Consider the following 23,708-nt stretch of genomic DNA (forward strand, 5'->3'; position numbering starts at 1 on the left):
CTTAGCCCTCACAAACCTCAGTTTCTCCATCCATAAAATGGGACTAATAATAGCATCTGCCTTTATAAGAGATAATGTATGTAAGCCATTAATCAACCTAGAGGCAGGCACAGAGTAAGTATTCATTAAATATTAGCTATTCTTCTCCAGTTACTTCTGATGAGTGTATGAACAAAGTGCTCTGGGAGTAATTAGTCCTGCTGTAGGAGTTACAGGGGACTTCACAGAGGAGGTGACACTGGATCTGGGTCTTTAGGGATTATTAGGAGTTTGCCAGACAGAAAGAATAGGATGTTTCAGATAACAGAATCGGCACCTACAAAGGCCTAGGGGTGGGAGTTGGGGGTGGGGGTGCAGTGAAAATCACAGCAGGTCCAGAAACCAGGAGCCATCAAACCTTACTAAGTGCACCTATGTGTTTTGGGGAGTGGTCGACCAAGCTCAGGAAAGGCCTTGAATGCCAAGCAAAGGAATTTGGCTAGATGTATCCTGCAGGTGACAAGGAGTCCTGAGAGATTCTGAAACTGAGGGTGACACAATCCCCTGAGCCAGCGCCTCAGCTGCTGCTCGGGAGCCTCACGTCTGCTTCTTTCTGCCCCTGCCCTCTCTGCAGATCATCAAGGACCAGAAGCTGCTGGTGATTGTCGGGGGCATGCTGCTGATCGACCTGTGCATCCTGATTTGCTGGCAGGCTGTCGACCCCTTGAGGAGAACAGTGGAGAGGTACAGCATGGAGGTAAGTGCTGGCCCCATCCGGAGGGAGGCTGGAAGGGACGTGGCTCCCATACCCGCGGGGACAGGGAGGCAGCGCAGCCCTCCAGCTGCCCAAAGTGCACTGCTGAACAAGAACTCAAGGTAGTTACCGGGGAATCTTCACAGCACTACTAGGGCCCACGTTCCCTATCAGAAACTCCTCATTTATTTCTGTTTCCTTCCATCTGAGACCAATTTCCGAAAGGCCAAATATAAAGTCTTCACTCCTGTGGGGAAAAAAAACAAAACAGTGAAAGAATTGTCTAGTGATACTAATATATGCAGAAATAAGAAATGTTGGGCCATTTAAATGAGTATATTCTCTGCACATTGCAGAAGCCCCCATTTGTGTGATCTGTCAGTCCAGAAATGAGATTGCGTTCCACCCTCCTTTATAGGATGTTCCCTAAGGAGTGCCAGTAGGGAGTAAACATCCTGATAGCTCCTTCTAGTTACCATATGACTTTCCAAGTGGGAAGTGCTGCCAAAATAAAGAAACTTACATAAAAGTACGGTTAAGTATGTATTGTAATAGTCTTGCGTTTGGCCTTGCCCTCTACTCGCACGGGTCTTCCCAGGATGCTCCAAATTAGAGAAGTTCAAGACCCTTTGGAAGAGGTGGTTTTGTTGTCTGGCTCCTAGATTAGTTAAACTTGCCTTTGTGGGAGAGAGCTGGCCTTGACCGGCTTGAACACGGGTGTGCCGTGAATGGTGATCTCTGTACCACGTAGCAAGTTCTATTGAGAGAACTAGAGTTTGCATCATTAGAGAAATCTTTTCGTGGACTGTAGTGCGGATTCTAACCTAATGTGGAAATGGTCATTTTATGCACTGGAGACAGAGGTTTTTACCCTTCTGGACAAGAAGGATTTCTAGCAAATAAGACACCCGGCTTCTACGTGTTCATAGGGGAACTTGTAGAGGGTTTACTGGGTGCCGTGAGAAGTCATGAAGCCGGAGCCGTGGCAGAGAATGGTGTTCTCTGCCAGCGTGGCTACAGGAGAGAGCTTCCAGGCTGGCCCTGCACCTCGCGGCCCTCAGCCACACTTGGAAAGAAGCAGGACTCCAGAGATGCCAAGGAGGAGAGCCGGGACATGGACTGTGCCCACGGTCCAAGAGGCAGAGGTCAGAGGCAGGCAGACTGTTTCCAGAAGGGAGGTGGCACCTGGTCACCACTCCTGGTGCATAGTTGGCAAAGTTCCCCCGGGGGACTTCCTCCCCCACTGCCAGAACTTGGAAATCCAGACAGGTTGTCAACAACAGGAGGAACCGTCATGGCCAAGCCAGCCATCGTGCTGGGGAGAGCCAGGGTGGGTGCTGAACATAAGCCTGATGCCAGTAATGGTAACATCAGTGACGGTGATAGCTAGTTCTGCGTGTTAGCTCACTAGATCCTCTCACAATAATTATGGAACAGGTGCTATCCTGAACCCCGTTTTCATTTTTTTTAATGTCTTCTTTATTTCTGAGAGAGAGAGAGCGTGAGCAGGGGAGGGTCAGAGAGAGAGGGAGACACAGAATCAGAAGCAGGCTCCAGGCTCTGAGCTGTCAGCACAGAGCCCGATGTGGGGCTAGAACCCAAACCGTGAGATCATGACCCGAGCCAAAGTTGGACACTCAACCAACTGAGCCACCCAGGCACCCTATCAACCCTGTTTTGTTTTGTTTTTTTTTTTTTAATTTCTAGGGGAGAGAGAGAGAAACAGCGTGAGCAGAGGAGGGTCAGAAAGAGAGGGAGATACAGACTCTGAAACAGGCTCCAGGCTCTGAGCTGGCAGTCAGCACAGAGCCCGACGTGGGGCTCGAACCCACGAACCGCGAGATCATGACCTAAGCGAAAGTCAGACGCCTAACCGACTAAGCCACCCAGGCGCCCCCCTATGAACCCCGTTTTAATGATGAGACAGAAACCCCAAGAGATTGCACTTGCCTAGGTTACCTAGCAGGTTAGCGGCAACACCACAAACTACCCTCTCGTGCACTACCCTCCCCTGCCTTTCAACACACAGATGGCACTTCTGGGTTTCAGGGGCTCTCACAGACCTTTGGCCATCAGCACAAACCTGTGAAGTGGGCAGGGCAAGGGAATGCTTTCACATTGTGCAGATGAGGGCTGAGATTGGAGCGCAGGCCAGAAGGGGGAAGCAGGCCAGGATGTCAGGGAGGGAGAAAGCAAGTCAGGCGGATCCGGCTGGAAGACCTGCGTCGGGGCGGGTGGACAGAGGCCAGACTCTGCTGGCTTGAAGCCTAGCCGTGGGTGGCTGGGGAAGCAGGGCATGGCTACCTCCACTGGAGGTTAAGGTGGAGGCCAAGTACGCACTAGGGGTCTCCCAGGCTCTGGCTGTGGCAGGGAGAGGCCGTAGGGCTGGCGTCAGCCTGAGTCAGCAGACTCCGGAAATGGATCCGGGAAGCCTGTCCCCCTGGGCCCTTTAAAGGAGATCAACCTCGTGCTTTAGTCCGATTAGTGTTAAGTGACTGTCTGCTATCACCGACCTTACCTTTCTTCCTTCCTTTCTGAAAGAAGTACTGAGGCTCTCAGTGTCTCTGTGCAGAGGACCGCAGCCCACTTGCGACCTTTCAGGGCAGTGGGTCTCAAAGGAGCTGTGGGGGTGCCATGGAAATGGCTCACTGCGTAGATGAGGAGACTGAGTCTGGGGACAGGATGTTCCTGCCCAGGGGCATCCAGAGTTTCCAAAGTGGGGCCTGGAGGAGAGCCAGCTCCCTGGCTCTCTGCCCAGATACTCCGTCTCTGTGTTTCCCTCCAGGTATCTGCCGAGATTTCTCTCTGAACCTTTTCTGGCCCGCTCCTCTTTCTCTCCTCTTATTTTAGGGTTGCCCTGTCATTCTGTTGCCATGGTAGCAGAACCCTTTGATTTGTCGACCCACAGCCCCGTAGGCTTATTGTCGGTTTTCCACCAAACAGCACCGAGCAGTCGGTTGCTTCCTCTCAGACCCTCCTCTCCCGGACACAAGGACACAATGTGGTGGTTGAACGGTGTACCTGGGGGTGAGGTGTCCTAAATTCTCCTTCAGGGGGCTGTTTTTTCCAGAACACGCCCCCCCCCCCATGAGAGAGAAAGTCTTTGCTTGGGGGAGAAGCGATCAAAGATCTTTGTCCTCTGTCCCCACCTCCCCTCCCCTCCCTGGGTGCCTTTGGTTGCTCTGGGCACTCTGAACACCTCAGGATTCCAGTCATAGGCCTTGCTCTGTGTTACGCTTCCAAGCCTTTGCCTGTGCTATCCCCCTTCCAGAACTTTCTCTGACAAGGAAATGAACTTCAGTTCCTGGCCTCCGTGTTACCTCTACAAGGATGTGTCCCCGAGTTCTCCCGCTCTACCAGATTGAAGCTCCTGCTCCTCCCCACTCCTGTCCCTAGCTTCCTGGCATTTCCTCTGTTGGGACACTTAGTGTGCTGTTCATCTCTGCTGAGCACATCCCTGCCCCTAGCCCTGCTGGACTGCCAGCTTCTCCAGGACAGAGCCAGGTCAGACACACACGCACACACACACACACATGCTGCCCAGCATTACCTCTGCACACAGAGGTAAGCCCAGTAATCATGGCCCTTGATCTCATGGCCCCCACAGGTTAGTTGATCGGCAAACAGGAAACACAGAAAGAAGCACGATCACTTTAGACCACATAGCATAATTAGATTCTGAAAGCAGTTAGAAGTAAATAAGCAAGATGAAGAGTTGGCGAATAAAGGAAGGACCCGGTGGGGGCGGGGGGGTGGGGTGTGCGATTCTCCCAGTGAGAGTGTGTGCAAATGTCCGGAGAATGAAAAGCTGATTCTGGAGTCCTACTGGATACATCCCAGCTGCACACCCTTATTCATTTCCATGCAATAAATATTTATATGGCACTTGTTATGTGCCAGATCCTATTCTAAGGATAGAATATGATATATATAGCATTTTAAAAATTTTGTATACTTAATAGATTTTGTTGCTTAGAGTTTTTGGCTTACTTAAAACATTAACAGTAAGTACAGAGAGCTCCGTTATACACCCCACAGTTTCTTCTATTACTAACATCTTGCATTGTGTGATGTGTTTGTTAACAAACCAATACTGATTCATTATTATTTACTAAAATCCATAATTTATCATTAGGTAGGGTTCACTCTTTTCTTTAAAAAAATTTTTTTAACATTTTTATTATTAAGAGACAGAGCATGAGCAGGGAGGGGCAGACACAGAATCTGAAGGAGGCTCCAGGCTCTGAGCTGTCAGCACAGAGCCCAACGCGGGGCTTGAACTCACAAACCTGAGCCGAAGTCGGATGCTTAACCGACTGAGCCACCCAGGTGCCCTAGGGTTCACTCTCTGCTTTGCACACTATACAAGTTTTGTCAAATGCCAAAGTTGTGTGTCCACCATTACAGTGTCATAGAGAACAGTTTCACTGTCCTAAATATCCTCAATGCTTTGCCAACCCCCAGTAACCACTGATCTCTTTAGTGTCGTGACAGTTTTACCTTTTCCAAAACGTCATATGGTTGGAATCATGACAGGTAGCCTTTTCAGAATGGTCTCTCCCACTTAGCAATATGCGTTTAAGGTTCCTCCATGTCTTTTCATGACTTGATAGCTCATCTCGTTTAATCACTGAATATTCCATTGTATGGCTATGCCGCAGTTAGTTTATCTATTTGCCCATCAAACGACACCTTGGTTGCTTCTAAGTTTTGGCAATTATGAATAAAGCTGCCATAAGCATTTTTGTGTAGGGTTTTGTGTGGACTTAAGTTTTCGACCCATTTGGGTAAATACCCTAGAAGCATGATCACTGGATCATATGCTAAGTCCATGTTTAGCTTTATAAGAAACTGCCAAACTATCTTGCAAGGTGTCTGTACCATTTTCCATTCCCATCGGCAATGAGTGAGAATTTCTGTTGCTATACATTCTTGCCAGCAACAGAATAACTGATAACTGGTGTTATCAGTGTTTTGGATTTTAGCTCTTCTAATAGGTATGAAGTGATATCGCATTGCTGTTTTCGTTTGCAATTTCTTAATGACCTATGATGTGGAGCATCTTTTCATATACTTATTTGCCATCTGTGTATCTTCTTTAGTGAGATGTCTGTTTAGATCTTTTACTCACTTTTTAATTAGGTTGTCTTCTTATTGTTGAATTTTAAAAGTTCTTTGTGTATTTTGGATGCAAGTCTTTTATCAAATATGTTTTGTGAATCTTTTCTCTCAGTCTCTATCTTTTTCATTCTCTTAACATTGTCTTTTGTGAAACAGAATTTTTTTATTAATAAAGCCTAACCTATCTTTTTTTTTTCTTTCATTGATCATGTTTTCAGTGCCGGATTTAAAAACCCATTGCCGGGACGCCTGGGTGGCTCAGTTGGTTGAGTGTCTGACTTCGGCCCAGGTCATGATCTCACGGTTCGTGGGTTTGAGCCCTGCATCGGGCTGTGTGCTGACAGCTAGCTCAGAGCCTGGAGCCTGTTTCAGATTCTGTATCTCCCTCTCTCTGACCCTCCCCTGCTCATTCTCTCTCTCTCTCCCTCTCTCAGAAATAAATAAAGCATAAAAAAATTAAAAACTCATTGCCAAACCCAAGGTCACCTAGGTTTTCTCCTATTATCTTTCAGAAATTTTACAGCTTTGCATTTTTCACTCAGGTCTATAGTCCATTTTGAGTTAATTTTTGTGAAAAGATACAAGGTCATTTTATAGATTCATTTTTATGCATATGAATGTCTAGTCGTTCCAGCACCATTTATCAAAAATATTATCCTTTCTCCATTGCCTTTGTGTCTTTGCCACAGACCAGTTGACTACATTTGTATAGGTCTATTTCTGGACTCTCTATTCTGTTCCATTCATCTATTTGTTCTTTTGCCAATATCACATTGTTCTGATTACTATAGTTTTATACTAAGTCTGGAAGTCAAATAGTGTCTGCTCTCCAACTTTATTCTTCTTCAACATTGTATTGGCTATTCTGGGTCTTTTGCTTCTCCGTGTAAACTTTAGAAACAGTTTGTTAATATCCACAGAGTAACTTACTGGGATTTTGTTTGGGACTGTGTTGAATCTATAGACCAAATTTAGAAGAACTGATATCTTAACAATATTGGGTCTTCCTATCCATGAACATGGAATGTCTCTCTATTATTTAGAGCTTCTTTGATTTATCAGAGCTTTGTAGATTTCCTCACATAGATCTTACACGTATTTTGCCAGATTTATACCTAAGTATTTTATTTTCCTTTTGGTGAGAGTACAAGTGGTATTGTGTTTTTAATTTCAGATTCCAATTGCTCATTTCCAGTATATAGGAAAGCAATTGACTTTTGTATACTAACCTATATCCTACAGCCTTGTTATATAATTACTTATTAGTTCCAGGAAGTTTTTTTGTTGACTCTTTGGAACTTCAAAATAGATAATCATGTCAACTGCAAACGAACAATTTTATTTCTTCCTTCCCAATATGTATACCTTTTATTTCCTTTTTTGTCTACTATTTGTATTAGCTAGGGCCCCGAATACAATGTTGAATAGTAATGGTGAGGGGCGCCTGGGTGGCTTAGTCGGTTAAGCGTCCGACTTTCGCTTAGGTCATGATCTCGCGGTTCGTGGGTTCGGGCCCCGCGTCAGGCTCTGTGCTGACTGCCAGCTCGGAGCCTGGAGCCTGTTTCAGTCTGTGACTCCCTCTCTCTCTGACCCTCCCCTGCTCACGCTGTCTCTCTCTCTCTCCTAGAAATAAATAAAACATTAAAAAAAAAAATTTAAAAAAAAAAAAAAAGAATAGTAATGGTGAGAAGGGAGCATTCCAACCTTATTCCCAATCTTAGAGGGAAAGTATCTAGTTTCTCACCATATTACAGATGTTAGTATATTTTTTTTTCTCAAGGAGTGTGTGTGTGTGTGTGTGTGTGAGAGAGAGGGGTGGGGGAAAAATAGTTCAGCTGTCCAAAGTCAAGGGTCCCTCTGGCGAGGTGACAAGAAAGACAAATGAAGATGTGGGCAGAGCCGGTCGTTAGGGACATAACGTGCTAAACAGAGGAGGTTAAATTTCAAATTAAAGACATTTAATCAGGGGAGTGACATGATCAGATTTGCCCTGGCTGCAGGGTGAGAACAGATGGAGGCGTGAGGCTGGAGGCTCAGGGAAGGCTCAGAGATGGGTTTTGCTGTAATCCAGGCAGGAGCTGATGGTGACCTAGAGCAGGGCAGTTGCAGTAGGAACAGGGAGAAGCGGGTGGCTTTGAGTGAGATTGAGGAAGCAGAAGTGACAAGGCTTGGTGATTGATTGACTCTAAAGGATGGGGCAGGAAGACGGCAAGGGCAACGCCCAGATCTCTGGGTGGTGGATGGCAAACCTCTTCACTGAGGCAGGGTGCAGAATAAGGAGCCAGTTTGGGAGGGAATGTGAGGGGCTCGCTTCTGGGCAGAGGGGCTCAGATCGGATATAGGGTCTTAGAGCACGAGGGAGTAGTTTGTCCTGTAGATAGAGATTGGAGGGGGGGGCCGTGGGCATGAGTGCCACCACTCAGGGAGTAGGTGCAGTGACAAGTGACGATGTCCTGACTGGAGCCTGAGGAGCCACAAAGCAGTGCTGGGGACAGAAGAAGCCTGGGAAGGGAATTTTGAAGCAGTGGTCAGGAAGGAAGGGAGTAGCCAGGAGAGAGCTGTCCGAAAGCTGGGCCATGAGAGAGAGAGAGAGCTGTCCGAAAGCTGGGCCATGAGAGAGAGAGAGAGCTGCCCGTGCACAGGGGGCATTCAAAGAAGGGAGAGCTCTCTGAGACAAATACCACAGACCAAGGCGAGGGCTGACAGGTGCACCCCCGACTCGGCCCCCAGCTTAGTACTCCCGCATTGCATCTCAGCCCTCTCTTCCTATGCTTTACAGAGTCTGATGGGAAGATGAGCTGTTTCTGCATTTCAGATATAGCAGGTGTGGGCCAATCTGCCAAGTAGGCTAAAAGGGGGTTTTCAGCTATGATTTGTATTCTTGAGAAAAAAGGGAAAACACTTGTTTTTTAATACTACTCTACTAGTGGTGATGGTGAATAGGTGTTATATACACAGGTCTGGAGCTCGAGGAGACATGTAAGATGTGTAAGGGAGATGGGAACTTGGATGTGGTCAACACACAGATGGCATTCAAACCCTTGGATGCGAGCACTGCAGGGGGAGGGCATATAGATGGAGATGAGAAAGGAAGCAAGGACAGACCCTCAGTCACTCCAGTGTTTGGACATCAGGAAGGTAGGAAAGAAACAGCAAAGGACCTAGAAGGAGAAGCCACCAAGATAGGAAGGAAACCAGATGAGTTTGGTGTCTAGCAAACCAAATGAAGAAAGTGTTTTGGGGGGAGGTTTTGACCACATGGGTCAAATGCTGGTTTTAGATCAAGTAAGATGAAAACCAAGAATTGACATGGTATATGTGTTCATACACACACACCCATATGGTTTAATTTTTTCTTTTAAGGAAAATAGTCTGAGATGATTTCCCCCGGAAGTAAAAGCAGTGTATACTGCTGGTGTGAAGACAGCCTATGAACCTAGGTGGAAGACTTGTTTGGTTTTTTCCCCCCCAAGCCTTCCTTTTATGCCAGGCCGCCACCTCCACCTCCACTTGACCACTCTGAAATGGTTTTGAAATGAAGAGAAAATGGCAGACAGCACTAAAAGTCACTGAAAGTTGAACACCCCGCAGAGCCACAGGGCAGCATCCTTAGACTACCTGCCCTGCCTGCAGACATTGCCCCATCTCTCCCAGGCAGGTGGCAATAAGAAACGGAATCATGTGCAATCACCCATGGGAGCCATGTGTGTGGCGTTTATTTATGGAAATGGTGAAAGGCTGTCTCCATAGGCTGCAAGCAGCCTACATCAAGAATTCCCAGCACTCCAGGTTCTGTGGCTTTCTGGCCATTCAGGCAGTAATCAAGTTCAGGGCAGTCTGGAATAAAGGGGTATTTCAAACTTCCCTCCATATTCCATGCTTTTACCATTCTTTATGAGGAAGCAAACCAGGGCTTTCAAAGTCATAGACTACACTTGGCTTTGAAACTGGTGGCTCATTCCAGTATGTTTCTATGGAAACAGATATTGGAAGAGGCGAATACATAGAGTTTTAAATAATTTTCACGCTTATCTTCTACCTCCCTCTACAGTTGCTCTGCAGAAAAATCCAGTCACAAAGCAAATACTTTCTGGAAACATCTGGTATCCTCATAAAGCTTGTCCAAGCTCCATCTCACACTATTCATTTTGAAATAAAGAGATATCAGAATGGCCAAGGATCAGGGCCCACTCTTCTCTGTGGGCTGTTCACAGGTGGCCTGGTGGCCCAAAGTTTTGATGCAAAGGGTCACATTCCAAGTGATGGGTCATCACTGCCAGCCCTAGACAGTGGGACAGGTCTTTATCATCCATAGCTTTCTATGAGCTCATGGATGGCTGGTCTGGGACCCCAGCAAATGCAGACCAACTCCCAGGCAGGGTAGTGGGATCCCACAAGGACCTCTGGCGGAGTCAGGCCCTGGTTAGCCTGACTAACTCCTCCCGGGAGATGCTTGCACCGTCTGAGCTTCTGGCCAGGTCACTCTCCTGGTTCAAATCCTCCTCATGGGCTAGAGGATGAAGCTGACACTCAGCAGGCCCAGAGGACCTTGACATTCTGGCTTCATTTGCCTCCCCACCTCTGGGCCCCTCCTCACTCCTTGTGCTCAGCTACACGGAGTGATTGGCATTCTTCCAAAATATCAGACTCTCTCTTCCTCCACACCTTCATACGTGCCATCCCCTCTACCCAGTACAGCCTCCACACCACCTCAAGGTGCCATTTTCGTGCAGAAAGTTCCCATTTGACCTTCAAGAAGCAGCTCTGAAGCATCTTCTCCGGGAGCCTTTGGAACACACAGACTCTGCCCCAGATGCATCTGCCTAAGCCCCTTAACCCTGTCTGCCCCTCATTCCCGTCACAGCACCAGTAATTGACTGTCTGTGCACTCAGCCCCCCTAGTCTGTGACCTCCTTGGAGGGCAAGGCCATCTGTGTGTCCCCAGTACCCACTCACTGGCAGGGCCTGGCTCAGAGTAAGTGCTCGGTAAATATTTATTGAATAAATTGTTTCCTCCACCTGGAACTCTCTCCCCATGCCTCCATATGTCCAAATTCAACCCATCTGTCTGGGCCCATTAAGCCGGCTTCTCCAAGAAATGTCTTCGCCGAGCTGCAATTTAATTTAATATTACACCCTCGCCTTTTATCAAGGGCCCACTTATGGGGCTAAAGCTGCCAATTGAAGAATGATTCAGCATCTTCTATAAAGGACTGTTGTTCAGTTTGTGACTTAGTGCCCCTGAGATGAAGATCCGCAGGATAGATCCTCTTGGAATTTAGCGCCAGGAAATGGATTGTGCTCTCCCCGTGAACTTGTATCTACTTCCTTCCTTCGATCAGGCAATCGTAACTGAATAAGCCACTCTGTCTTTTTAACCTTGGCTGCCAGAAATTAGGAACCAAATTCAACACTCTGGCCGCAGTAACCATCTTATCTCAGGTTCCTGGAGGATTATCTTGCTCTCTGATCGTTTGTCTTTATTTTTAACTGTCCTCCTGTGTTTGGGCTTTTATTGTATGCTGCCTCAGGCCCTTCGGGAGACGAGGCAAGGTGTAAATTCCAGATTAAGTTATTAAAATGAGAATGCAGGGCAAGATTTAATTGGAATAAGATGCCAGGGAGACATTTAGGGATGTGCACAGATACTCGCCTTCTGGCGTGGGTCCCGGCTCAGCCCCAGCTGCAGTCCGCATCGTGGGCCCCGCATGTGCACAGATGGGCTCTGCTGGCCACAGCCACATTTCTGGAACATCTTGTATCATCAGAAGGCATCTCAGATATGTGAGAGATTGCAGTTTATTTCATCTTCCTTGTTGGATTCTCTTGTGCCTTCAGAGGCACTCGGGCTCTGAAGGCCCCTCGGGATGAAAGCAAAAGACACGGAGCCACAACACCAGGGCACAGCCCTGAGGTTAGAGATTCTCTGGTTCCCTACCTGTCCAGGTGCTTTCCCGGGGGGTGATCTGTTCGCTAGAAATTCTCAAGTGCCTGGAACAGAGTGGCTAGAAAATTGCCTGTGATCCTGGCATCTTCTGGCCACTGTGTATCTTGGTAAAACCTTTCTGGAGCAAAATAAGCCTTTAAATTTGGGTGATTTTTCCCCACCCCGACATGTCCATGTCAGCAGAAACATGAGCTGTTGCACCCACAGAGACCTTCCCTCTTTTTAGTGAAGAAAATTCCAAACAACCTACTCTTTGTAAATGATGTGTCATTGGGGTGCTCCTTCAGCGGTTACGGGGGGCCCCTGTGTCTGCCATGCTCAGGCTCCCTCAAGGACTGCACAGGCTGGTGGGCAAGATTAGACACACACACACACACACACACACACACACAGATTCACATGAATGGACTGTCACCAACTGCATCCTCTCTATGACACGTGCCTCCAGATTCTCGGTCTAAAGTTTAAGTTACAGTGCTGAGACAGTGGACCTTCTTTTCTAAAGTACGAGCCAGGATGGAGTTTGGATCCAGAGAGTGAAAAAGCAAAAGAGAACATGTGTTAGTCAGGGTGTGCTAGGTTTTGCTGTGGTGGCAACTAAATAAATGAGTAAATAACCCAGGACTAAGATAATAGAGGTTCTTTACTCATCAGAGTACTTGTCCACCGGGATCCCCCCCAGGGTCCTAACTTGAGGACACAGCTGGTGGGCATCTTCTGGGACAGCTTGTGCCGCAGGGGGAAAGAGTGCATGGTAAAGTGTGTACTGACTTTTAAAGCTTCCACTCCAAAGCATCACGTGTCGTTTCCACAGATACTCTACTGGCCAGAACGTGTTAACTGTCCCTGCCTGAGTTCAGTGGGGGCAGGAAAGAGCCATCCTAATATGTGTCCGGAGGGAGAGGGACAACCAGGTATTGATCCACAGGGTTCTCTGTATATAGAGCATTGACTACGCTAGGGTACATTCTGCATGAATGAGTATGGCACATTCCATCCACATTCCTATCACTGTCACAAATACCGCCGCATCCACTAGAATGGGAGCTCCATGATGATGTGGTGGGGAGGTGGGGGGTGGGAGGGAGAGTTGTCTTTAATTCACTGCTATATCCCAGCACCCGGAAAAGTGCACAGCACATAGTACACACTCAGTAAATAATATTAACTGAATAATTGAACCCGGCCTGAGAGCGATCATATTAGGAGATCAGTGGGACAGAAAACATTTCCTGGTCCAGGGTCATGTAGATTATACTTATCTTCTCCTCTAAGAGTTTTATAGATTAGGCTTACATTTAGGCATTCGCTCTGTTTTGAGTTAACTTTTTATATGGTGTGAGGTAATGATACAAATCACTTCTTTTACATGTGGGTATCTAGTTGTCCAAGGAAACTTTGCTGAAAAAAATATTCTTTCCCCCATTGAATAGTCTTCTAACCCCTATGCAAAATCAATTGACCATTGATGTATTGTTTATTTCTGGACACTCAATCGTATTCCATCAGTCTACATATCTGTCCTGATGCCAACACCACACTGTCTTGATTACTATCACTTATGGTTAGCCTTGAAATTGGGGAGTGTAAGTCCCACAGATTTGTTCTTTTTCAAGTCTGTTTTGGCCACTCGGGGTCCTTTGCTTCCATTAGTCCTACAGGATCAGTTTTTCCACGTTTGCAAAAAAGACCATTGGGATTTTCATCGGGGTTGCATTGAATTTGTAGACATTTTGGGGAGTACTGACATGTTAGCTAATTAACAAACCGTAAAGGGCCCCCAACATTCTATCTCACCTCGTCCTGTTTTTCCATCACATCATTTATCTTTCACTCTGTTTTCTGTCTTCCTCCACTGGAATGTTAGCTCCATGCAATAGGGCCCTTGCCAGTCTTGCTCCGTGCTCTACCCTCAAAGCCTAGCATAGCACCTGCCAGGCATATAGGAGGTGTTTAAGTTACGTTGGTAAAATGGACAAGTGAAGGATGAGCAAAGGAATGCATGTATGAATGAGTGAATGAGTGAGTGAATGAATGAATGAATGGACACGATTCCCTGGCATGACTCTTTTCAGCTTTGACAACCTGTGACCAGGTGATACAGTTACTCAGCTGCTGGCTTAGAGCACTGGGTAAATATGTTGACACTGAAAAGAAAAATAACATTTTAAAGTGATATTTAAAGAAGATTTGTAAATGATTTTAAAGCTGGGCTACATGTGTGGTTCTCAATCCTGGCTGCATCACCCAGAAAAGATCTTTTGTAAAATACTGGTCTTCAGGTGACACTCTCCAGAAAATCAGAATGAGCAGTGGGATTTTTTTTAAGTTGCCCTGGGTTCTAGTATGCAGCCAGGGTTGAAACCTTCTGGACTAGCCTCTCACTAGTCTTTAGGAAGGGCCCAGGGCTGCCCTGTGGATGCCAGAGCTAGATCTAGACCAGGGCAATACATTAACGGCTAAAAAGATAAGAGAAGAAAAACCTGAATCCAGAAGACCTCAAGTCCAGATGGTCCCTTTCCACCCCCCACCTTGACCTCCGGTCAGAGGATGTGATAGTGACAGAGGACATGCAGACTCAGAAAGGGCCACCTGGGAAGGCTTACGTGTGTGAATCCTACAGAGCTGAATGAGCTCAGTCTCATGAGTTTCTGAAAATCTTCATCAATTGTTTCCCCAATGGAAGAGAGAGAGAGCAAGGAATAGAAAAAAGAAAAAGCTATAAATTTGTTTCTGCCATGTTTTTCATCGCAGGTGAAAGGCAGGTGAGCAAGTTCCAAACCAAAACGTTAGGTTAAACAAACAAACAAAACAAAACAAAACAAAAAAAAACCTGTGAAGCCACCAACCACAAGAAATCAACAGGAAAGCAAGGGCCATTGGGACCACAGTGTCTGGGCACCTCAGCACTCACAGTGGCTCCGAAATGGAACCATCGACCACTTGGTGAATATTTGTTATTTTGGGCCATTGTTTGGCTTAAAGTTTCTGCCTAAACAACGGTGGATTAAATTTCAAACACTGAGTCATTTTGACCTTGACATAGGATGGAACATATAACATGACCCAAACATGCTCAGTTCAGTTCAGAGGACACTGACACTAACTGAGGACCCCTCCTAAATGCTCAGGGGATAGCAACGTAATCACAGGTCCTGCCCAGTTCTCAGTGCCCGGCCCGGCCACTCTCCTGCCCTTCTGCAAACTGGGGCCTTGATCCCGGGTCTCTCCCACATGGGCACAGGCACTCAAGAGTTGGCAAATGCATACTATAAAAACAGCAGTGCCTCATATCTCAACAGCATGGCACAGTTCACAAAATACCTGGACATCCCCATTTTAGAGATGAGGAAACTGAGGCTGAAGAGGTGAACTGACCAGCCTGAGATGACCTTGCTACACATTGAAACTGTCCCCAGCCCCGGCCATGTGGTGTCAGATGACGTGAAAGCCCTTCTGCTAGAACAGGCCTGCCAGTCTCTGGATACTTCCTGCTTTTTTTTTTTCCTTTTCGCGTCAGTCCCGTGTTTTACTTGTTTTGTTTTAAAGAAACATTTTCTTCAGTGATGCTTTCAAAATTATTAGCATCTATTGTGCCCAGTGTTCTCTTATAAATGTTTAAATCTCTTTTACATCTGTGATTATCTGGTTGATGTTTCATAAGCGTGGAGCACTTGTGACCAGATGTTCAAGCCCAGCAAATTTAGATCCGAGAGCATCGCAGTCCAGCCCGTCCTCTGTAGCAGTCTGTTCAGCCTTCGTGCAGGATTTCAACGAAGCTGCGTTGTCTTGGTAATAACAGCAGCAAAAATAATAATAGCAGTGTGTGTTGAGTGCATATACTATGTACTAGGCCCTGTTTCAGACGCTTCACATTGCCAGCTCATTTAATCCTCACAACAGCCCCATGCAGTTCTTACCATTATCTACAGATGAGGAAACTGAGGCACAGACCGTTTAAGCGACGTGCACGTAGTCACGCAGCAGGTAGGTCTGTGAGAGATGGTCCGCAATGGTTATGCAAATAGACTCTGGAATTTAGATTTAGCTTCAGATCCCAGCTTAGCCACTTACTGTGTGAAGTTAGGTTAGTACAGTGGGTTGACTTGTGACCCCAAGAGATATATCAACATCCCTACACCCGGAATCTATGAACAGAATCTGATGTAGACAAAGCGTCCCTGCAGATGGAACTGAAGATCTTAAGATGCGATCATCCTGCATTACCGAGATTGGCCCTAAATCTAGTGGCAAGTGTCCTTATAAGAAACAGAAGAGGACAGACACAGACACAGAAGAGAAGGCCGTGGGAAGGGAAAGGCAGAGACTGGAACGGTATGTGGCCACAGGCCAGGGAAGTACCGCCACCGGGAGCTAGAAGATGTGCAGGGTTCTACCCCAGAGCCTTCAAGGAGGCGAGCCCTGCCAGTATCTTGCTTTCGGACTTCTGCCTTCCAGAACTGTGCAAGAATAAATTTATATGGTTACAAGGCACCCAGTTCGTGGAAATGTGTTCCAGCAACTGTAGGAAACTGATACATACAGTGAGTGACAACTTCTGAGGGCCACAGTCTTCATCCATATGCGGGTCTCGATAGTAATAGTTCCTACTGCACAGGGCTTTGGGGAGGGTTAGAAGAGCCAGTCCCTGGAGAGGACTTACCCTGTGCCCAGCACATCAAGGGCTCTCGACGAAGGTTAGCTATACACGGAGCACTCTTTATTACCTGGCCCCTGGCCACCCCGCCCCTCGGCCCCCTGAGAACTTGTCCCTCATCTTGCCATTTTCCTGTGTCTGACTCCTTGTCACTGGGTCCCCTGAGCCCAGACCAGCACATGCCTGGCTCAGGAACCTCAGAGGAATCAAATCTGATGCCCAAACCCAGACTGCACAGCCTGTTTTCTCTGAGCCACCGTCGCCAAAGCCGCCAGAGCGAGACGATGAACATCCACGCACGGCGTTTTAATATTTCACCCAAGAAGTCATTTTCTTACATGAGTCAGACACAGAAGCCTCAGAGAATTAAATGAGGAAGGTAACTCTGGGCCGGAGCGATTTCTGCCAACGGGTGTGGAGGATTTTCCTGTGTCTGCTCGGCTCTTTCTTTCTTATCTGTGTCTTACAGCAGACGGGAAGCCAGCTGACGAGAGATTGCATGTTCTTACCAATTATTAAAAATATATGGCCGCCTTCTGGAAAGGCATTCACATGCCAAGGAAATGGAATGCATTCACAACCCAGGCTCCTGCACTGGGGCTTTGGAGGATTGATGAGGTAGCCACAGATACCACAATCCAAGGTTCTGATCCATATTCCGCCGTCTCCTAGCTGTGTGACCTTGGGTGAGTGATTCACCCTCTCTGAGCCCCGGTGCCTATTAGGAAAGATCCATGCCTCCCTCACAGGTTTACCAGGAGCATCAACTAGAGAAACATGTTCAAGTGCCTCTCACTGAGCCTGACCCATAAAAGGCATTCCATCATTGTGACTTTCGCTCTCACTCCTGACTCCATAAGGAAATTAACACAACTACCCTGCCAGCCTCCCAGGGAAGTCCTGAGGAGCAGGGCTGCGTGTGAGGTGGATTTATTCATCCCAGTGCACTCCTACCAAAATCCATTCGCTGAATCCTTCTAGTCACCGTGAGCAGAGAGAGTCCTGTTCCCATTTTGCAGGGGAGCACCCAAAGGTACAGAGTCGAGTGAGGGCTCTGGACCATCCAGGTAGCGGGTGGGGCCCCGAGGCACAAGCCAGGCCTGCTGCTCCCCAGAGCCATGCTCCGTCCATGCTCCTCGCCGACTCCCACATGAGGCCGTGGAGGGGAAGCTGCTTCCTAAGTAGCAGAGCTCCACCCCAGGATGAAGCTTTTACTGTGTCTCCAGCATTTGTCCACCACCAGGCGTCCTAACTGCCATCTTGTCCACATTGACTGTCCTCAGCTCTCCCTTCTAGGCACAAACCAGTTGGATCAGTATCATATGGCCCATTCCATGGCCGTGTATGAACATAAGCACGTGTGGTCATCACCCATCCACGCATGCACCCTCGCCCTGCCCCGAGCCTCCTCCCACAGCCACGCCCCGGGCCCCTCCCACACGCGCACACCCCCACACCCAGGAGGCTCTCGCCACAACCTGCTGGCACCATAAGGCTGCTGTAGAGACAGGAGCCGTTCATTCTTTGCGCAAACCTCATTTGCTAGGCACTGCTACGTGCCAGAGGCTGGGGCCACGGCTCTGGGGGAGGCACGGCCCCTGCGCTCAGGACTCCATCCGTCCGGGGGAGACGGGAATGTTCGCTGACCACGTCAGTGCAGGTGGAAGTGCTGGAACAGCCCCGCCCCCAACCCTGTAGGATCACGGAGGCTGACCTCACAGGCCCATCATCCTGTTTTGGGAAATAGTTCACCAAAACAAAAAAGGAGAGAGGGGACTTTTTTCTCCCCGAGTCTCGAAAGAAGAAGAGGGACTTGGATGGTGTAAGAAAACAGGAGCTGTGTGAAGCAGTCTAGCATTTCCCCCAAAAATTAAACAGAGTTACCTTTGGACCCAGCGATTCCGCCCATGGATTCCCACTCAAGAGAGATGACAATGTGCGCACTTAATAATGGCAAAAACAAGTGGAAACAACATGAACCTCTATCAGCTGGTGAATGGGTACACAAAATGGGGTGTTTCCAGACAATAGAGTATTATTCGGCCATAAAGATAAAGGAAGCTTGAATACACACAGCACCTTAACAGCATTATGTTCGGTGAGAAAAGCCAGACACTACATGGCCCCACGTTGTATGATTCTGTCCATGTGAAACGTCCAGAATAGGCAAACCCACAGAGGCAGAGAGTAGATCAGGGGCTGCCTAGGGGGTTCTTTTTGGAGTGGCAGATACGGTTTGGAATTAGATGGTAGTGATGGTTGAACAGCATTGTAAATACAATAAAAACCAGTGATTGTACACTGGAAAATGGTTAAGACGATGCATTTTTGGTGATGTGAATTTTATCTCAAAAAATTTTGTAAGGAGTAAAAGTACACAGGGGCACGCCGGGGGAAGGGCACTCCAAAGCAAGGGCAAGAAGAGTTGGAAATGCTTTGGGAGAAGAGCAACTTTCCAATCCAACCAGAGCATAACGCATTGTATTTTTCTACTGCTGCTTCACAGCTTCGGAAGACTGACTGCCAGCCCTAATCTCTATCGAAGCCGTTAGGATATTTTCAGTTGCAAGTGACTAAGTTGGAGTGCAGAGTGGAGGCCACATGCTGGCATCCTGGAAAGGGGCAGAGGTAATGTGGACTTCAGGCACACCGTTTGGTCAGGGATCCCTTCCATTTCTCTGTGATTCTTTCGTTCCTGCCTTCCTCTGTGCATGAAATATGTCATCACACTAGCTTCCCACATGCTGTGGAGATCTGAAAAGGAAGATGCATTTCATCTAGAAAGACCTTAGAAATTTTGGACAAAATAAGGGGCGCCCGGGTGGCTTAGTCGGTTAAGTGTCTGACTTCAGCTCAGGTCATGATCTCACAGTCTGTGGGTATGAGCCCTGCATCCAGCTCTGTGCTGACAGCTCAGAGCCTGGAGCCTGCTTTGGATTCTGTGTCTCCTTCTCTCTGCCCCTTCCCTGCTCTCGCCTCTGTCTCTCTCTCTCTCTCTTTCTCAAAAGTAAATAAACATTTAAAAACAATTTTTAAATTTTTTGGGCAAAAATAGGACTTTAGCTGAGCTTTTTTTTTTTTTTTTTTTTTTTTTTTACAAATAGTTTGTCAAATTAGTTTCTACATAACACTCAGTGCTCATCCCCAAAGTGCCCTCCTCCATGCCCACCCCCCCTCCCCCCCACATCCATCAGTCCTCAGTTTTTGTCAGCATTCAAGAGTCTTTCATGGTTTGCCTCTCTCCCTTTCCCCCACCATTTCCGCCCTTCTTCTCCCGCTTGTTCCTCCGTCAAGTTCCTCCTAATCCTCCTATACGTGCACACATATGATATTTGTCCTTCTCTGCCTGACTTATTTCGCTCTAGCTGAGCTTTAAACAATGGGCAAAGCCTCAAGGAATAGAGGCATTCCCAGTAGATGAAAATCCTCGAGCAGGTGTGTGTAGGAAAGGGTTCAAGAATCAGTTGCATCTGGTTGCTCTTCTGGTAGAAAGCAGGTGCAGGGCTAGAAGGAGCTTGGACTTCAACCTCAGAGGCAATTGGGAGCCATTAAGGGAGTTGTAGCCGTGGAGCAATGCGATGAGGTCTTTATCAAAGTTCACTCTAGTTACCAGATTCCACTGTCATATGAAAGGAGATAATACCGTGCGTGTGTAACACAACGTACTTATTTGCGCTGAAGTGTCATGAAGTATGAAATTTACTTTCAAATCGTCTGGCGGGAGGGGGGGATCGGTGGAAGGGGTGTGTGTGTGTGTGTGTGTGTGTGTGTGTGGAGAGAGAGAGAAAGCAAGACAGAAAGGGGACAGATACGGCGAAGTGTTAGCAGTTATTGATTCATGGAAGACAGTGCACACAAGAGTTGGTTGTAGTATTCAGCTTCTGTATGTTTGGAAAAAGATATTTTTATGAGAACAAAGGAGAAACGTGGGGGTTGGGGAGACAACCTCCCTGAGGAAGGGACAGGCTGGGAAGGTGGCACGGTGAGGGCGAGAGAGCATGAACCCCAATGGACAAGGCAAGGTGGGCAGAGGCTCAAGCCACACTACTCAGGGCTGGTGGACATGCTGGTGAGGAAGGTACGGTAGGCCAGTACCTGGGCAGCTTCGAGCCTGAGGGCCCAGGAGGACCCCAGTACCAGGAATAGGTGGCAAGGAGGAGGAACCTCCAGGGAGGGCCGGTTTTACACTCTTTATAATAGATGTTTGTCAGTAAGACTAGTGTTGACTCAGAATTTCAGGGCTTGAAATGATCTAAGAAATCACCTGAACAGACCCCTAATGGGGAAACCAAGGCACAGACTTACTTAAAGCCTCAGAGCCTGATAGGTGACTGAGGATAATATGCCAGTTTAAACCAGTTCTCAGATGCCTGTTTCCACCTTCCTGCTCTTCCTCTGTATGCCCCGGGAACCAGACACAGGGGCAATGCCATGAGGGTACCAGAGTTTGGTCTGCCTTTCTTTTTCCTTCCTTTCTTTTTTTTTAATGTTTGTTTATTTTTGAGAGAGAGACAAAGAGAGCATGACTGGAGGAGGGGCAGAGAGAGAGAGGGAGACACAGAATCTGAAACCCCAGGCTCCAGGCTCTGAGGTGTCAGCACAGCTCCCTGAAGCAGGGCTCAAACTCTAGAATGGCGAGATCATGACCTAGACCAAATCAGATGCTTAACTGACTGAGCCACCCAGGCACCCCTGGTCTGCTTTTCTTAATGAGTCCTTTGAAACACTTTCTGAACTTCTATCTCATCAGGGAGTTTTTGGGAGGGTAGCTTGCAGCAGGGAGTGATGGAGATATAGTATAGTAACAGCTGGCCCCGACGGAGCCCTCCCCTGGGGCCATGTACTTACCTGGTGGTTTTTTACATCAGTGCATTTAATCCTCAATCCTGTGAGGTAGGCACTGTATTTGCGCCCATTTTACAGATGACAACAAGGTTAAATAGCTGCTACAAGGTCCCATCATTTGTAAGTGACAGAGTTGGGACTAGCTCTTAGGCAGTCTGGCCCCAGAGCTGGCCCGTTTAACCACCGTGCCATCGACCGCACCACCTGGCATGGGTCCCCCATCCTAGACTAATGCCTTTCCTCATGTTCTCAGTGACTGGCTGGCTGACTGATGATTGATCTGTTTATTTTGCCGGAGGAAGGGTCAACAGCAAATTTTGGCCCCAGCCTCATTGGTATTTTTGCAGTAAGTCAAGATCTATTTATTACTCATAGTGTATTTGGGGGGTCCATGAGAAAAAAGAAATGCAAAACTTAATTTCACTTCTCTGCTATGCTGCTCATTCTTTTTTAATAACGCTCTCTTATCAGCCTCCTGGCAGCTTTTGCGTTTCCCGTGCATGTTAATTACTTTATTATTAACATTGATATCTTTGGTTCAGCCCAGCATATCTTGGCGCTTTTTGTTTCCAGTGTGCACCCATTTTGCCTTGTTCGTTGGCAGACGCGGGCCCAGTTCCTGTTTCTAAAAGGGATTCTTTGAGCCTCGGTAAACACATGGCTTTCAATTAGTCGTGCAGTCCTCATTCCCATTTTCATCTCAGCCACGTCACTAATAGAGTGTTCTTAACATGCCCACAACGCAGGCTGTTTTGTGTCAGGTTTCTGCTGTTGTCCCACGGCCTTTGCTTTCCCCCCAGGTTACACCTCTGAGAGCCCAACAGCCTAGCTCTGAGTGACAGGCCGCAGGATGCGCAGAGGCTGGACCCTGGGGCAGACGGAGACAGGGCTTTGTGAGATGAGCCCAGAGGGTGATCCAGGACCAGATCTTGGGAGGACTTGAGTGTTAAGCTGAGAACTTCAGACTTTATCCTAAAAGCCAGCCTCCTCCCGAAGTGTCCGCTACAGAATGCTAATCCCATTAGGTGTCCCAAAATAAAAGGGAATGGGCGATTTCATGGTCCAACAGTTTAACAGATCCCAGAAACTATACATCTGCTTCTTGGAAACGTACAGCAGACTTGAATTGAGCATGTTAAAGGCTCTGAAAAGTCCTGCAGTTTAAAAATCTTTTCGTTAAACATTTTAATATTTAATAATAAAATTTAATTAGCATTTCCAAAACTGCTTTGGCCATGGAACCCTTTTCTCATGGAGCATATTTACATTTACATATTCTGAAGAATACAGTCTAGGAAGTGCTGCTGGAGGGGACGAGGAGTCTTTGTCGGTTTCAAGCAGGAGGAAGCATACTTAGACTCTATTTTAGAAACGTGGCTCTGGGGGCATCTGGGGGGGGTCAGTCCATTAAGCGTCCGATTTCGGCCCAGGTCGTGATCTCACAGCTCATGGGTTCAAGCCCTGCGTCGGGCTCTGTGCTGACAGCTCAGAGCCTGGAGCCTGCTACATATTCTGTGTCTCTCTCTTTCTGCCCCTCTCCTCTGACTCTCTCTCTCTCTCTCAAAAATAAGTAAACATTTAAAAAAAGAAAGAAAGAAAGGTGGCTCTGGTGGTCAGTCACAATGGGAGAGACTGGAGGCAGGAGGGGAAGAGAGATAGGCCCCCGAGCAGTTCAAGCAAGATGTAATAAGGATCTAAACCAAAGGTTTCAAATGTTTCAGTGTTTTCTTTCTCCTTTATTTCAAGCTGCATTGTTGTCTTAAAATTGGAAAATCAGTGTTGCTATAATAAATCATAGCACAAGGATTTTACTCAGGCATAAAATCTGAATGAGAAAAGCAATCTGTGCAATCTTCCATCTTCAAAGGAAGCGTTTAGCCCAACAGGGTGTTGGGACACAATGGCCATCTGCTTCTGCAAATCACTGGAGTTCATCGAGGCTCTCCAATCAGGCAGACCCAGATTCACGTCCCGGGCCCACACCTTTGTGGCTCTGTGACCCGGGGCAGGTGGCCTCACTTCTCTGAGTCTCCATTTTCCCATACAGCAAAGAGGAAGAGTAATCCTTTTCTCACAGGACAGCTTCAAGGACTGCGTGCAGTGACATGTGCAAAGTCCTTAGCATGGTGCCTGCATGTGATAGCATAAAACAGATGCCATCGCCCTTCTGCGTCAGCCGGGAGAGGCTGCGCTGGGCTGCAGTAACCCTCGAAATCTGGGAACCCCCAAATCTCAGCAGCCAAACGCATCAAAAGTCTATTTCTCACTCAGTCGAAGCTCACCTGTGAGTCCGCCTAGTCTCCAGGGTAACCGGCTTCCACGAGGCGGCTCAGCAATCTTGGCACCACCACCAGGCAGCATGCCGGCCTTGCAGCAACAGCTCCAGGCCTCAGCCCACGGGGTGA

At 47.6% G+C, this 23,708-nt stretch overlaps 1 protein-coding gene across 1 annotated transcript in view; it reads left to right on the top strand.

Annotated features, from left to right (window-relative positions):
* GABBR2 (gamma-aminobutyric acid type B receptor subunit 2) overlaps positions 1–23,708 on the top strand; it is a 351,400-nt gene that overhangs the window by 295,029 nt on the left and 32,663 nt on the right. The window contains exon 13 of the mRNA XM_039234825.1: positions 614–736. Within this exon, the coding sequence (XP_039090756.1) occupies positions 614–736 (123 nt within the window). The remainder of the gene's footprint in view (positions 1–613; positions 737–23,708) is intronic.

The sequence above is a fragment of the Hyaena hyaena genome, unplaced genomic scaffold (genome assembly GCF_003009895.1).
Source record: "Hyaena hyaena isolate Hyena2069 unplaced genomic scaffold, ASM300989v1 scaffold_93, whole genome shotgun sequence".
NCBI lineage: Eukaryota > Metazoa > Chordata > Mammalia > Carnivora > Hyaenidae > Hyaena > Hyaena hyaena.